We start from the raw sequence: 14,504 nt of genomic DNA, 5'->3' as shown, positions 1-14,504 counted from the left end.
TCTGCTGATTACAAGTCCGTGTGATAATGAAAATACTGCTATATGTTTATATAATAATATCGATAATTTTAGGTAAATAGCCTATAGGTATTTAAATGGCCAATTTTACGTTTTAATATTTTTACAAATTGCCCCTTGATCTTTAGCTGATCCGTTTATTATAGTAGGCTAATAAAGGACGTTTTAGGTCGAAAGTTGTATTGTGGTCTAATAATACAAATATGACCGCATTGGCATTTAATTGACTGCATTTTATTTCTTTTTCAGAGGTTATTGCCTCCCTTAGTTCTGTTAACTATGTTAGCAAAAGAAATATCCAAAGAGCAAGATGGTCATTTATATAGCCTAGGTGAAAACATGCATTTGGGAGGTTTATGATTAAATATAGTAGGCTAATTACTTATTATAAAAAACTAATGATGGCTAAAAAATGTCCGTTGCAAATCCAATGGTATATAGTGCAATAAAATAAAGAATGATAGGACTAGGTGAACATATTATTAATCTGATATTTAATTGTAGTTATTCTGGATGTCGTTTTTTTTACCGTCTCATTAACGCTTGAAACAAGAACATAAGGGGTTGACCAACCACACAGCAACATCTACAATAAAACACACGTTTTATTCTTATTTCGAGGTAAATGAAAATCACCAGACAAGAACCAACTTCTAGCCTTCACCACATAACACCGTATCTATGAAACAAAAAATACAAGATGCTATCTAAAACAAGCGTTCACCCACGCACAGAGACAGTCACAGATAGACGACCCAGTCTATTCCTATGTACAAACGCCCATTAAATTAAGCATAAATAAATATATACAAACATAAATAAAAGAACCTTCCTCACACAGTAAACCAAATATTAACTTTGACAGACAGGCTATAATCCAGTTTGCGGGACTGAGAAAGTGCGCGCCCTCGCCGGTTGAGGTGAGCTCGAAAAGGCTGCGCGTGGCCGTGTTCCAGCACGCGCGGTCACCTGTCCTTCCCTCAGCTTTTTGCAGACCCTTTTTATGTCTGTTTTCGAAAGTCTTTTTTTGTTGACGCTGTCAACACCACAGTCAAAGCAAGCTTCCATTCAGCTGATGTAGGGTTGTAAAACAAATAAACAATATTTTCTTCGTCTATGCTGATTTAAGTCTGTGTAAATGTTAGTATATATTTAAAATAAAAAAAACACATAAGCAACAGATGAAATGCCAGTTGGTCAGCTAAGATGATTGCCATGTTAAAAGTAACTTGCTGAAAATGTCCTCACATTTTCACAACCAAATGGCCAAGACAGCACAAGCAATAGCAGTATCAAACACAAAGAAATACAACCAAAAAATACATGTTCATTTCTCTTTCTTGCATTTTTGTAGACAAGCTATTCTGAATATTGCCCAAGGTGTTTGAAAGAACAAGTCAAATCTCAAGAGTTTAACATTTGAGTATGTAAAGTGTATGCAAATCTTTGTCATAGACCACACTATGGATGTAACTTCAGTGATGGACTGGACCGTAACTAGCATGACATTTTGGCTAACACTCAATTTCATTGCAATAAATGCAATAAAATCTCCTATATTTGAATAACTTGTCTCTCTTTCAAGCAATGGAGCAAATGTTTCACTTAACAACCACTTTAGTCTTTCATGGACAGATGCTTGTGTGAGTTCGTTTACTGTAGTTTTGGCGAAGGCTGAATGGAATGTATTTACTATTGCAGAAGTGTGCGCCAATAATTTGGAATAATAAGTATAATTAAATATAGTAGTTCAAATATCCCAAGCAAACCTGTCCTCCCGTGTGCCGGCCATTACACTGATGAACACTCAGATATTAGGTATCAGATTCATAAGCATGTGTGTAAAGGACAGCCTGCGTCTAACATCGTGTAAAATGTCAAACTTTTATACACAAAAACACACACTCACAAACACTCCTTGAATATTTTCACACTCGCACACGAATGAGATGGAGATGGTGAACGTGTCACAGCAGACTCGTGTCCTCCAGTCTCTTGGATCGTATCGTTCCTTTCGTTTTCCCATGATCTGTTGTCCAATCTCCACCTTCAACCCAGAATGTAAAACGCAATGTCATAAAACTAGAGTTTATAGAATCTCTGAACATCTCCATTGACTCTCCTTCCTTGATATCGTATTTCCACAGTTCATTTCCTGTGTTTTTCCTCTTTGTCTCCGCCTTTGGAGCCGGGTCCGTCTGCAGGTGTGTGTCGGTTGGAAGTGGGGTTGTTCAGGAACATCTTGTCGAGGCCTTTAAGGGCTTCAGTCAGGTAATTCTGCAAAGCCGTGAGGGCAGCGCAGATGGCTGGAGAACCAAAACCGTGCGTGATGAAGCTAAAGTGTGACAGGCAGCTCTGGATTCCTGGCTCCAGGATGGGCGAAGGCCGAGAGTTTCCTAATGGAGTGCGATCCTGAGCCAACAGGTCCGTGAACTCCTTACACAACTGCCTGAGAAGAGAGGAAGAGAGACCATCCAAATCAGAGACCATCCAAAGAAACACAACCAAAATGGCTCTCCCGTTCATTTCTTGTTCTTGCGTTTTCATAGACGAGCTATTCGGAATATTGCCCGAGGCGTTAAATCTCAGTATATGAGTAATCAGACCAAGAACTTCATTTGTAATGAATCACTGTGATTATGCAAAGTGGATTTTATGGTGCATCATTGTCATAGATCATACTTTGGATGTAACATCAGTGATGGACTGGACCGTTGCATGACGCTTTTTTGTAGCACAAATATTTGCGCAAGAGAGAGAGGCGAAGCCCAGATTTTTGTTACTTTCCATTATTACAAAAAACCCACAATTTCTGTTTAATTACTAGGAAAACTTGCCGGAGGTGGCGGCCAGAGAGTTTATTGGATACTATAGGAATTAGAGACTAATTTGAAGTTTAATTCACTTACGAGCAAAAATTACTTCTTATATGTCTCAGTGGAAAAGATATAATGCTCCTTACATTCAATGCATGTTTATTACATTCAACAATGTTATTACAATGTTATTATGCACAAAATTCATATGCAGTCTGATAACTTATTTTGTTGTACTATATACTGTAAAAAATGTTATGTACACTCTTAAAAATAAAGGTTCTTTATTGGCATTTATGGTTCCATAAAGAACTTTCAACATCTATGGAACCTTTCCATTCTACACAAGGTTCTTTTATAGTGGAAAAAGTTTCTTTAAATTATTAATATGAAATTTTGAGCATTATAGCATTTCCCTTATTATCTTTCCATTCCACAAAAGGTTCTGTATAGTGAAAATGGTTCTTTTGATTATTAAATGTTGTCTCACTAAGAAAAAAAGGTTCTGCTCAAAAGGTTAATGGTTCTTCTATGGCATCACTGTGAAACCCCTCTTTTGGAACCATTATTTTTAGGAGTGTATTGTGGGTATTGTTGTGTTTATTCTTGCTTGTCTGCACAAGGTCACTGGAGGAACTGTTTTTCTGTTCACTCGTAGAAGGAAAGGTTATCCACTCTAAAAAAAAACAGGTTCTATATGGCACCAAAAATGGTTCTTGGCTCGTAATCATAGGGGAACCTTTTTAAGGGCTATATAGCACCAATTTTGGTGCTTCAGTGGTTCTTCAGCGGTTCTTCAGCGGTTCTTTGACTAAGGTGCTATACAGCACCGCTACCATATGCAGAACATGTTAAGATATGGTGCTATATACCAAAAGTGGTTCCTCTATGATTACGACGAAGAACCATTTTTGGTGCCATATCGAACCTTTTTTTTTTAGAGTGTTGAACCTTAAAGGGTTCTGTCAGGCGCATCATATTTAGAACATTTTAGAGGTTATCATGAGTCATTTTATGGATTCAGTTTTAAATCAATGTTATTTTGATTACATTTTATGAATTAAACTGCTCGCTTTTTCACTAGAAAAAATTTAAATAACCTGTTAAACATGAACATATCATACAATTATTTAAGATGTTTCACATTATATAGAAGACACTTAAAATGGTTCCAAAGGGGGACTTGTTACAGCAAAGCCACAGAAGAACCATTTTTTGTTCCCCAAAGAAACCAAAGTCAATGGTTCTTAAAACAACCATTTCTTCTTAGTGAAAAGAACATTTATATCACTATAAGAACCTTTTGTGGAATGGAAAGGTTCTATGGATGTTAAAGGTTCCCTATGGAACCATAGATCATGCCAGTAAAGAACCTTCATTTTTAAGAGTGTCCATCTCAATATCAAGGGAAAAGTTATAATGCTCCTTTAAAGATTGTAATAATACTCAAAATGTTGATACTGTTAATTTCTGTATGTATTGTTGCTTGTCTCATGTTGAGTGTGTCACTGGAGGAACTACATTCCTAATTCTGTAGGACAATAATGTCAACTTAAAATGCCAATAACTGCGCAACATTCTGCTAATGGGGCAGGGGTCTAGACATGCCTATAGCAAGACAAGTCAGATGGGTTTTAGGATCAATCACAGTTGCACTAGTACTAACTGTGTCCTATCCAATTCCTTCACCATCTACACAGCTGTGATCCAATCAGAGAATGTCATGACATTTTTTCCTGGCACATCAAGCATGACGAATCCTTCATTCACATTTATCAGAACATATCAGAAGGTTTGCGCTTGATCTTCTGTATCAGTTAAGAAAAAGCGGCCTGCTCGCTCATGGATTACAGCATGCATTTTTCAATAAATGAATTTAAGCCATATGTTGAATTAAACAGTCACACGGAACAGACGCCAACCCTGATTCCATTTAAAGCCCACAACAGAAGCTGTCAGCTTACCGCCATGGATATTCCTACTTATTTCTTTATATAAATCTACATATTCTTTTAACTTTGTGTGAAATATTGATTATAAAGGAGAACCTCATACATAATATCAAAGCCACTGAAGCAAAGTAACTGAAAACCCTCATAAATTGCCAACACTTTGACTTTTATGATGAAACAAATGAGAAAATAATGAATGAAAACGTTCAATGTGCCAGACTCTCAGCGATCAAACTAAACACATGTCTGTTCAAATGCACATGTTTGTGCATCTCAATGTCTCAAATAATGATGACGACACTCTTAATTATCTTGAGTGATAGAAAACACTTAGGAAACAGGTGTTCTGACAGGTTGAGGTTGGGAATGGTTGTTGTTCAGTAGCTCTATTGTGTCCCTGGGAATCATGGGTAAAAAAAGACCTATTTTTCATCCCCAAAAATTGAAATTGTGACCAAAGTAAAAAAAAGAAATATTTTTCCATTTATTTTAACAAAAAGGATCAAATCTACTTTAAATGAAACTCTCCAGAGTTCGTCGTCCATGCATAAGAGAAGAGATACAGAAGTTTAAATCCTCAGAGCAAAGTCTGCATATTTCTGCTTCTGAGAGCAAAGCCCATCAATTAGAATAAAGCCATCAATTTAACTTTCAGTCTACTGGGAGAGTCTTTATCTGTCATTACTGCGAAATATTCCGTTCTCAGCATGTTTCACTTCCTGAAAGAGGTAGTGCACTAAATATTCATGCCTCTCTTGCTTTGGGGAATCATATAGGGGGGGAAAATAAGGGCAGGATTTGAGCCATGTGCCCAGATGGCCTGACATACTAATGACCTTTCAACATTTAACCTCCACACGTCTTACAGTTTAAATATGGATCTTATGACCAAAGTAAAGATCCTATAATAATAATATTTTCTGCTCTTTGAAACTTGCAGCCTTTTTGTGAACATGAATTCATATTGAATTATTATCGTTTTAACAGCAGACGTGCAGACGTGTAATGTGCATTGAGGTGCAATGTAGTCTCAAATAAGAATCCGATCACACTTCAATCTCTAAAAGGTCATTTGTGACAAACAGTTCAAATGCCTCCGACTGGCAGTGTCGCAGAGCCCTGCTGCGGCATCTGCAGATGTCTGGGCTTGTCAGATTTTGACCCACATTCGCTTTCGCGTCTCAGAACCACAAACAGTCTTGTTGTCCAGTCGGGAGAGCGCAGCGCGCCTCTCTCTCGCGCTCTCATTCCAGAGCGACAGAACGCGAGTGCCCGAGGCGCGTGCAGGGGCGGGGGCGCGGGCTGATTGACGGGACTTTGACAGACAGACTGTGAAAGGAGAGGCGAGGGAGGAGGGATGACCTTAGGCAAAACTTCAAGGGGAAAGCTGGCACTTTAAGACTTGAAACATTTCACTTAAATATAATGAGTTTCTAGCTCGGTGCCAGGCTGAGATGGATAAGAGACGCGCGTTTCTGCTGGGCTTGAACCGCCTCATTAGAAACCAGCTAAACGTGTCAAAACGCACCAGGCACTAAGCGGACAGCCATCAAAACGACGCACTCCCCAGCAATCCGTGATGGATTCCACATTCACCTCCAAATGTGGCTACACATTCGTTCAAGCGGTCACCAGCTTCCAATGAAAGCAACGAATGCCTAAATATCACGTAAACATGCAACAAACACGTTGTGACACACGCCGTGTATACATACTTTGTGGCGAGCAGCATGTTCTTCCGCGAGTGTAGTTCGCTTGGATCTGTGTGCTGTCTGTTCAGATATTCAGACACGGCCTTTGTAGGAAACTCAGTTTCACAAATGTAGCCAAAGTCCCGAGCCAAATGAACAGCTTCTCCTGGAAATGAAAAATAAATACAATATAGTAGGCAAAAAAAATAAAAAAATTAGCCTACTAGGCTACTGCACATTATCGCATAAAATATTTTATAGGCTACTAAATTACAGCAGTAGCTGCAATTGAGCTGAACTCGAGGGAGAGCCTATTAACCAAATGAAAAATTGCGACGCAACACCAACAAGACAGTCCCAACAATAATGATATGAAATTAGCAGTACAAATTCCGTTTTAGTGATTTTGCAGTGCATTAAGCAAGATGTGAAAATCAGATTAGGCTATAGAAACTCTCAAAGCAATACAATTTCATTTATCACGATCGTGGTTCATTCCTAAATTGTAAAAGTATTCGAGATACACGATTAAACTGAAAATCTACAACGACACAAAAAGACGAACTAGTTTTCCATTATGATTGATGATTGTTTGATGAGCATATAAACTTCCAAACACATAATAATAATAAAAGGGATATGAAGAAAAGAATCAGTGAACAGGGAGATCAGAATCAGATGTCCTGCTTTACCTTCTACTAGAGACGTCAGTAAAGTGACATTCGCTGCTTTGCGTCTCCCCGCGGGCAAATTCAAGCCGATTTTCTCCAGCTTTTCCCTCAGTGATCTGCCGCCATTTTTCGACTTCGCTCTGATCAGAAAATGGATAATTAGATATGTTTTATGGCGGATTGACAGCAAAGATACTCCATGAAAATGTATAATTCAAAATTAGACATCTTATTGGCAGGAGTAATTTAAAAAAACTTTTTAAAAAACAGCAGAACCCTGATGTTAGACGTTCAAATTGATTGTACGATTTTTAGTCTTTAATGCATTGACCTCCACACTGCTTATAATGTGGATTCTGGCGGATTTGGTGTTCTCACCTCCGCAAAACCCCGCCAAGCAGAGAGGCGTTCAGGCACTCTGGCGGAGAGAGCCGCCGCTGGACCTCGCCAACCGTCACTTTGTATTTGGATGTGGAGCTAAGGAGCGACAGGCGGCCGGGCACCGAGCAGAAGACCTCGTTGACGTTCACCGTGATCCCGCCGATTAGACCGTCTTTGCTCATCATCAGAGAAGCGACGCTCTTGTGAGGAACTGGAACTGTGCGAGAGAATCAAACAGAAAATTGAGCTACGTCCTTTAATATATAATCCTTCTCACATTTACTGGGGATGATAACCGCTTTAGCTACATTACACAGTACTTACACAGTACCTGCAAAATGTTACCTACTATTTTAAAACAATGTCTAGACTAGTCACAGACAGCCCATGCCTGTGAGAATATTATGTAATGTAAAATCTTGGCACACGAAAGCGCCGTGAGCTCGAGCCCTCGGCTGGTCAGGGTCACCCCGCACGCGCCCGGAGCTGCCAGCGCGTGCTCCTGCTTTCATACGTTAATTCCAATACAATAGAAAGCAGAGAACGGAAAGCCTACACGGTTTATTATTATTATTATTTAATTAATGACGAATGATGTTATTTAAGTCTGTTGCCAACTGTAGCCTATATAAACGGAATTATATTGAAAAGGAACGGTGATTCAGTTTGTGCGGTTAGCATTTATACAGTTTCCAACGTGATTGAGTTGCTAGCATTACACTCACAAAACCCGTCAGGCACTCACATTTTGTGTGTTTTTTCTCCCCCAATTCAGTCTCACTATCAGCTTTTGTTTCCACATTGGCATTTCAACACTATACTACGCTCATTTGTTGTATTATCGATTGGTGATGGACACGAGCTAATAACATTAACCCCCCCACTCTCACAGGCTGACCGTCAAAGAACGTCTACTAACTTAAGCGCTAATGGGGTAACGAGCGCTCGAGCCCGCGGAGATCTCTACAGGGGATAATAGAGAAAACGAGCTCTAAACGAGCTCACGAGATCTGCGCTCAGAAAACCATCCATCACAGCGGCCACTTAAAGGCCGTCTCTTCTGGGAGGCCCGTGTTCCGTTAACTAAATTACCGGCAAACGTCCCTCATAACGGACAAATATTAACACGAGCCCAGGGAGTGTTGCTGGAGCTCTTATGACTGCATGAAGGCCTTATCTCAGAGTAAATATGTCAAAACCTCCGTGGAGAAATTATGGCAACAAAGTGGTGCTGAAATGTCGATTTTACACAGTCATGTTTCATGAAAATTTAGATAGGCATAAATCTGGAATGTGTCCTACTGTGTTAATAATATTGGCATACTATGAATAAAATAAAAGAGACAGCTTATGCCTACAACAAGGGTTACATTTATTTCTAAATAGTTCGATTCTAACATGATTAAAAAAAAATTATATTCAATGGCCTCCAATTCCACTTGTTTTGACTGGGCGCCCAGACCTAAAATAATAGGCAGGTGACATCATTTGAATACCAGATGTGGCTCGGCGCATGCGTAAAAGGGCGTGGTAAGGTGTATTCACCTGAAATGACTTTTTGCCCTAAATCCATAAAACAGCGGTCATTTATATCAGCTCGTTTTTGGTGCTGATTATAATTGAAAATATGAAATGATCACGTTAACGTAAATACAGTTGGCATAATTCTTCCAGCCATTTTACCTTTTTTAATGACTGATTGATCCAGGATGTTCATCCCGTTTACGTCCTCCAGAGCCTAAAAATACATAATATGCGAAAGCATTTTACATTTGAACACATGCTACAGCCAATTATACAAATCCAGACAACTTCAGAATGATCTTCTGTTTAGTAGGCTATAGAAAATAAAAAAAAATAAAAAAATTCCACGGGGAAAAATTATCCAAATAGTGAATATTAGCAATTGAAAATGTGCTTTTTAAATTAGGTTTAGGTCTCATACCATTGTTCTCACTTAACAATTCGTCCAGAATTACAGTTGTACATTTAAGTTTTCTGAACGAGATTTCTTAATGGCATTGCCAAGTAAGGAAACGTAAACTAATCTGGATTTAACAAAAACAAAAAAAACATTCTGGAAAAAAGCAAGCAAAAAATGCAGATGTCAGTTACGTTTTATATTTATTTTGAGAAGAGAGTCAGACAGTCATTATCCCGTCAACTTTGACGGCATTGGACAGGCATTGGCTTAAAATGTATATTACCCAGAAACTTGTCAATTGACGAAATTAGACATGATGTGTGCAGAGATATATTGATAAAAAACAGAGGTTAGAAATGTGAACCCAGTCGACATTTCTGTTTGTAATGTTTTCATTTTTCGTTGCAACAATAGGCCTACTTTTCAGTTACCAGAACAATTTTCCGCAGTTAACGCAGGCCTCATTGCAATGATTTTAAGTATTATTTATAACGTAAAATAAAACATTAAAATTTACCAGGACAGCAAATTTATTGGATAACAAGCCAGCCTTTAGGGTATTTTAAGCATCAAGCTCTACTACTGCTACAGATGTATGCTAAAGAAAATGTTTAGAAAATAATTAAATCTGTTAACATGTTTAGCAATAACATGTCAATGAAAATGTCAACAGGCCCTGAAAATATACAGAATTGTCATAATTTAAAACAGTACAAGATGAAATAATATTCAAAATTAAATTTATTTCTTAAATAAAATTATTAGCTCATCTAAACTGTAAAATAAAAAAATATAAATGATTTATTCCACGTCTTTGCGCAATTTATATTCCCCCAAAAAAGAGGTTGATGTCCAAGCCAAAAAAAAAAAAAAAAAATCAAAAATCATAACCAACCTGCACATCCTCCATGCCGTGGGCCAGGCCATGAAGGGACAGACCGTCTCCCATCCCCGCCTCGAGCCCGTGATGTGTGGAGTGGAGCAGCACGTCCGGTCGGCGCACGCCCGAGTAGTCCCGCCGGGGGTCCAGACCCGAGAGCTGCGGTAAAGAGGCTCGAGGCTGCGGCAGTAAAGCTCCGCTCTCCGCGCCCACGTCCTGCCGCTGACGGGAGCCCCACGGGTGCTGCTGGGGCTGGTGAAGAGCGTTCAGAGAGTACGGGTCACTGACGTGTGAGTACGGATCCTGACTCTGGTGATACGGCAGCGGCTGGTACGGCGGAGGAAAGTACGGCGGTTGGAAGTCCGAGGAAGGTGTGTGAGAGAGCGGCGGAGCGCTGGAGTACGGACCCTGAGAGACCGAACCCAGCTGGGACAGTCTGGAACTGTGGCTCGGTACCCCATCATGGCGGTCCTTCAAACGAGAAAAGAATATAAACACGTTTACAAGCGAACCTATGCAAACAGTTCTTTTAACATAGCCTATATTCGATCAAATAAGATCAACTTTTTGGATGTTAGGTACTGGATCGTATCCAACAATATCGAAAGGATATTAGCGATCCTATAAAGTACATAAGCTTTCAAAATATTTGTATTTTCTCACTGGTTCATGTGTAGTAGCAACTCCTCAAAACATCTCAAACAAATGGGGAAGACGTGCAACTAAGCTGCATATACCCTTAACACAATCAGTAAAAGCCACACACCGCCTTTCCCACGGTGCGTTTTACAAGGCAGCTACAATAAAGTCGTTTCTTGGCGTTCTCGGACTCACCGTGGAGGAATACGTGTGCACTAACATCTGTGCGGAAAAACGGGAGCTCGCGGAGAGCAGAGGGACACGCGACGGCACGACACACGCTCTCGCCTGAAGAAACGCGCTCCTTTCTCAACTCCTCATGACAACACGCGCGGCAAAAACTTGTTTTTTCAGCTCAAATGACTTCTCCTAGAAAACCCTGTTGCTCCAGGTCTCGGTTCTGTTCTTCCCGATCCGGCGTTCTGATCCAGAGTGCGCAGTGCTCCGTCCGTTCGGCTCGCTACACCTCCTCAGAATAATTGTTATTCATGACTCCTCTAATATTGCGGGAATACTTAAAGCAGTGGGGAGCAGCGGAGCGTGAAGGCGCTGCTGCTGTAAGTGACGTTCATTCAGGAGGAGGAAACACTCGTGCTCTGTTTTATTCCCCTCTCTGTTTGAGGTCCGGCATGCACGGGTCCAGACCTCTTTCTTTGGCTATTGTTGTCTTTTATGTTATTGTTGCGTGTGCAGAGTCCATTTATCTCCAGCCAGAACAAACGAATCTCCGGAATCAGCTGCTTTGAACAGGGCAGATGGACAGACAGAGGCCTCCTTCACAAACACTATATACTCACTCACACACTTTAATATGCATTATAACCACTGCATCACTATAACTATAGCTATTCAGACCCTTACCATCCCAAACTCACAATAGCAAATTCAGATTCCACCATATATGGTGACACTTCCTCGAGTTTCAAAGAAGCCAGTTTATCTCTTAAAAATCTTAATTTGGGGGAAATAGCCTTTATACAACATGCACTAGCCAAACTATGCTCTTATAATTCCATAGTTTCACATCACAACACATGCATGAGTGTTTAAGCAGGCCACACACACACACACACACACACAAAACAACATTTAACGGTAACAACACTGCACTGATATGATAAAGCACTTTCGATGCATCATCGTGGTTTAAACTGTATGCTACCTAAATGTCCGAATGGTTGAAGTAGCCTACAAAAAAATACAAAAAACATAAACAGGTTTGAAAAGGTAGTTTTTTGCACCGGGTGACATTTTAAAGTCCTCCACTAATGGTGCCCATTAAACAGCTCGTATAATGGTCGATTTCACGGGCTGGGGTCGAAGTGTTTAATTACACGCGTGACGGTGACTGTGAGAGAAAAGCCATGTGTGACTCTCTGGGTCGGCATCCCGCGAGGCTTTTCCAAAAACCACCACGAGTCTCTCCCACGAGCTCGAGATCATTCAGGGGAATCCACGGGACTCCCACGCGTGACTCCGCGTCCTTTTCTGGATGCGATTCTCTTATTAATACATCTATGGCAGAAGTTTTTTCAGTGCATATAATAAATCATATTTTTTTCCTTTTGTTTTTATGCTAATACTTTAACTCTCAAATATCCCATTCAATACATAAAAACAATACTAAAAGTGTAAAAGCGTGCCTCGATTTAAATAAAAAAATATTATTTATTTTTTTACAAATTGTATTATTTACGTGGCTTACTAAGTTATAATATTAAAAACTCTCCTAGAAACAAAAGAAAAATATTTTTGAAAGGAAAGGAAGTAGAATAATTGGATACAAGAAATGAGAAAAGACAGAATTAAGTAAAAAATAACAAAATTATTTTAAATCAAACGCTTATCATTTGATTTTCTTCATTATTGTAATAACCAGCATAAACCCCAAATAAAAACAACAGACAAATATATTATAAAAAAATAAAATTACAAATAAAATCACGACCAAATGCAACGATTTTTTTTTTTTGTCGTTATATAAATAAATCATACAGTAAAAAAACAAAGATGCGGATGCAGTTTGTCTTCTCTTTACCTCGTAAATATCTTCATACTTGACATTTTCCACCAGTTTCCACAGCATGTTCGCGCGCTGATCCCTGTATAACGAGTGCATTCATGTGAAGAGTGAAGATCTCAACTCTCTCTCCCCTTCTCTCTCGCTCACTCACTCACTCACTCACTGAAAACGTAAAGCTCATAGAAAAATCACCGATTCTCTTTTACTGCGTTCGTCTGCGTGTGTGCTGTGGCGGCGTTGATACAGTGAATGTCTAATGTTAAGTGTGTTGACTTTGGGTTGCATGTAAAGCTGCTGCGGGGGGATTCGCTGAGACTCCAGCTCCATCATCAACAGCAAATGAAGTGAACGTTTAACAAACGCTGCAGTCTCCCATTTTACAGGACTGAGTCAACGCGTGAACATGGAATTTAAAGGAAACAGAATAAAAACTATCAAACCAAAACCTCGAATAATCAATAGTTCTGTAGTTTTAATATGTCATTTTAGAAGTCAACCCACATGTGGATTCAGGTTGATTGGGACACTTTTCTCCAATCACCTCGATGGCAATATGTGTCCAAATCAACCTGAATTCACCCCATATATAAACAGTTGAAAATTACAAATATAGGTTGGTAAACTCTGGGGTTAATCAGCCTATGAGCAGTTTATTCAACTGAAAAAAGTGAAACGAGTGGCTTTTGATTGCTCAGTGTTTCGCTACAACTATCAGATTTCTGTCCGTGTTGTAAGCAAACATTACCCCGCTCGCAGCCAATCGCAAGGGACCGAGGTCAGATGTCCACAGCTGCCTCTGATACAGACCTACGCGACCTGTTCAGATGCTCCAGTGAAGGAGCAGAGAGTCAGTCCAGCGCGCCCCCTGCTGGTCACTGTCAAACATAGTAGCCTACTTAAAGAGAGAACAAAAAGCACGTTTCTGGTTGAGGCTTTGACTGTCTGTAAATAGAACAAAACGTTTCTGAGATTTTGAGGTGCGGTCAAAGGGTTTTACTAAACTTTATGTAGGTTATAACCACGATACTTACTGTTTCTGAAATATCTGGCATCCAGAAGAACCGCGGTACTCAATCCAGCTCCTGCAGAGTTTAGTCCCAGCCCTGCTCTATTATTCACCTGCAAGCTCCGCCCCTTGGACACTGTTGACTGATTTCCAGTTAAAGGGTTAGTTCAGCCAAAAAAGAAAATTCTGTCATTGATTACTCATCCAAACCCGTGAGACTTTCTTTCATCTTTGGAACACAAATTAAGATCTTTTTTGATTAAATCTGAGAGCTTTCTGTCCCTCCATTGACAGCCATGCACGCAACTACCACTTTGACACTTTTATAAAAGTTAATAAAGACATTGTAAAAATAATCCATATTAATTGAGCGGTTTTGTCCAAATTTTCTGAAGAGACTCGATCGCTTTATATGATGAACAGATTTAATTTAAGCTTTTATTCACACATAAATATTGACCAGCAAACATAAACAGAAGCTCAACCGAACCTGATTTGACCTA

General features: G+C 39.6%; 1 protein-coding gene across 2 annotated transcripts; it reads right to left on the bottom strand.

The window, feature by feature from the left end:
* Window positions 1-492: 492 nt before the first annotated feature.
* On the bottom strand, window positions 493-13,556 carry tfap2b (transcription factor AP-2 beta). 2 transcript variants are annotated; one of them, XM_079831028.1, is made up of 7 exons: window positions 11,168-11,546; window positions 10,349-10,804; window positions 9,213-9,267; window positions 7,527-7,746; window positions 7,170-7,288; window positions 6,502-6,643; window positions 493-2,467 (listed from the first exon to the last, which is right to left on the bottom strand). In XM_079831028.1, the coding sequence occupies exons 1-7, from the start codon at window positions 11,192-11,194 to the stop codon at window positions 2,167-2,169; spliced, it is 1,320 nt and encodes a 439-aa protein (XP_079687154.1). In that variant the 5' UTR covers window positions 11,195-11,546; the 3' UTR covers window positions 493-2,166. The 2 variants fall into 2 exon arrangements, with proteins under 2 accessions (XP_079687154.1, XP_079687153.1); XM_079831027.1 differs by lacking the exon at window positions 11,168-11,546 and adding an exon at window positions 13,011-13,556 and having other exon boundaries at window positions 506-2,467.
* Window positions 13,557-14,504: the final 948 nt, after the last annotated feature.

The sequence above is a fragment of the Gobio gobio genome (genome assembly GCF_949357685.1).
Source record: "Gobio gobio genome assembly, chromosome: 12".
Taxonomy (NCBI): Eukaryota; Metazoa; Chordata; class Actinopteri; order Cypriniformes; family Gobionidae; genus Gobio; species Gobio gobio.
Note: the sequence above shows the minus strand (reverse complement) of the source record. Positions and strands in the feature narration are given on the sequence as shown.